Source organism: Pteropus medius, unplaced genomic scaffold, assembly GCF_902729225.1.
Source record: "Pteropus medius unplaced genomic scaffold, Ma_sr-lr_union100, whole genome shotgun sequence".
NCBI classification, from domain to species: Eukaryota; Metazoa; Chordata; class Mammalia; order Chiroptera; family Pteropodidae; genus Pteropus; species Pteropus medius.
The window spans coordinates 932,518-934,329 of NW_024344374.1; the positions used below are offsets into that span (position 1 = coordinate 932,518).

Sequence of the window (1,812 nt, forward strand, 5' to 3'; positions counted from 1 at the left end):
GCTTTCTCCAACTTATTGAAACTTTAAATGAGAGTGGGACCTGATTTTACTTATTTTCTGATTATAAGATACAGTAGCAATGGCTTACAAAGAAAGTCTATCCAATGCCATTTAGGTAGTTTATGGAATTATAGATTTTGTACTCCTGTTTCTCTCTTCCAAAGCTATGCGTGATTGTTTCCTATTACATTTCCACATAATATACCAGAAACACTCATTTTAGATATCACCAAGAATGAGATTCTAATAAAATTAATTGTGCTTGTGAGATCTGGATCAGGACATATTGGAAGCTGAGTTTATAGAAAACTATATTTCTTAGTAATTCTGAGCAGGGTTAGGGAAGGGAAAGAATAAAAATCTCTCTCCTTAACCATGGTTTCTCCCAAAGAAGGTTCTTACTGATCAATCCATAAATCCATCTTTGTGCCTGTTACACAAATACCTATATTTTCTAAATAAGAAATATTTATTGAATAGGTTTTCGGTTCAGCAGATATTTTATGGCAGCTTTTACATCTTTATTTCTCAAGCTATAGATTATAGGATTTAGCATGGGGGTCACTACCCCATAAAATAGGGAAATAAGCTTGTCTGATGTTTGCAACTTGTCTTCCCCAGGGAGTTCTTGAGACTTGGTTTGGCATACATAAAGAAGATGGTACCATAAAATATGATCACCACAGTCAGATGTGCTGAGCAGGTGGAAAAGGCCTTGCGTCTCCCTGTGGCTGAGTTCATTCTCAAGATGGTGTAGAGGATGAACATGTAGGAGAAAAAAATGACAACCAGTGGAAGAACTAGGAATGCCATATTTGATATCACCATGGTGATAATATTGAGGGATATATCAGCACAAGCTAGCTTGAGGACAGCTAATATTTCACATGTGAAGTGATTGATAATATTATTCCCACAGAAAGGCAATTGCATAGCAAGAGATGTTTGCACCATTGAATTGATTCCACCAGAGAGCCATGACCCAGAAGACATCAGTACATACACCATCTTGCTCATGATGATAGAGTATCTCAAAGGGTTGCAGATGGCCACATAGCGATCAAAAGCCATCATGCCGAGGAGTAAACACTCTGTTGACCCCATTGCAAACCCAAAGAACATTTGTACTGCACATCCAGAGAAGGAAATGTTTCTTTTCTTTGAGATCAAGCTCACCAAAGTTGAAGGAACAGAGGAAGATGTATAGCAGATATCCAGGAAAGAGAGGTTGCTCAGGAAGAAGTACATAGGGGTGTGAAGACGGGAATCGAAGATGCTTGCTATGATCAGAACACCATTGCCAATCAGAATCACAAGATACATAACTAGAATTAGAGCAAAGTAAATGATCTCAATCTTTGGGTATCCAGAAAGGCCCAGAAGAAGAAAGTCTGACATAAATGTCTGGTTAATTTTCTTCATGTTATCTGCTTTCAGGATGTCAGAGGAAGATCTAATATAAAATACATTCTCTTGCTAAAAAGAAGTGTTAAAAATTACCTGAATGATTCATGTTTTTACAATGCATTATAAGGTGTCTGCTTGAAGCTCTGACATCCAGTTATCTTCAACAAGATGTGTAACTAGAACACAATGAAATTGGGAAAGATGGAAGTACCTATGCCCTTAGGTAATATATGAAGATCTACATATGATCAGACATACAGAAATAACCTTTTCTGATGTTGAGGACACATTCTTGGGTTTCGGTTTCCTAAACTCCTAATTACCAACTGTAAACCTGACTTCGTCATCTGCCCCAGAGAGCAAGCAGCAGAGATGGCAAAAGACTACTCAACAAGGACTGAAAAT

At 37.6% G+C, this 1,812-nt stretch overlaps 1 protein-coding gene across 1 annotated transcript; it reads right to left on the reverse strand.

Moving 5' to 3' along the window:
- Positions 1 to 469: 469 nt before the first annotated feature.
- On the reverse strand, positions 470 to 1,458 carry LOC120608770 (olfactory receptor 13C3-like). The gene is given in 2 exon segments (XM_039870745.1): positions 470 to 636; positions 639 to 1,458. Coding segments are annotated over 2 exon segments (951 nt in total). The 5' UTR covers positions 1,423 to 1,458.
- Positions 1,459 to 1,812: the final 354 nt, after the last annotated feature.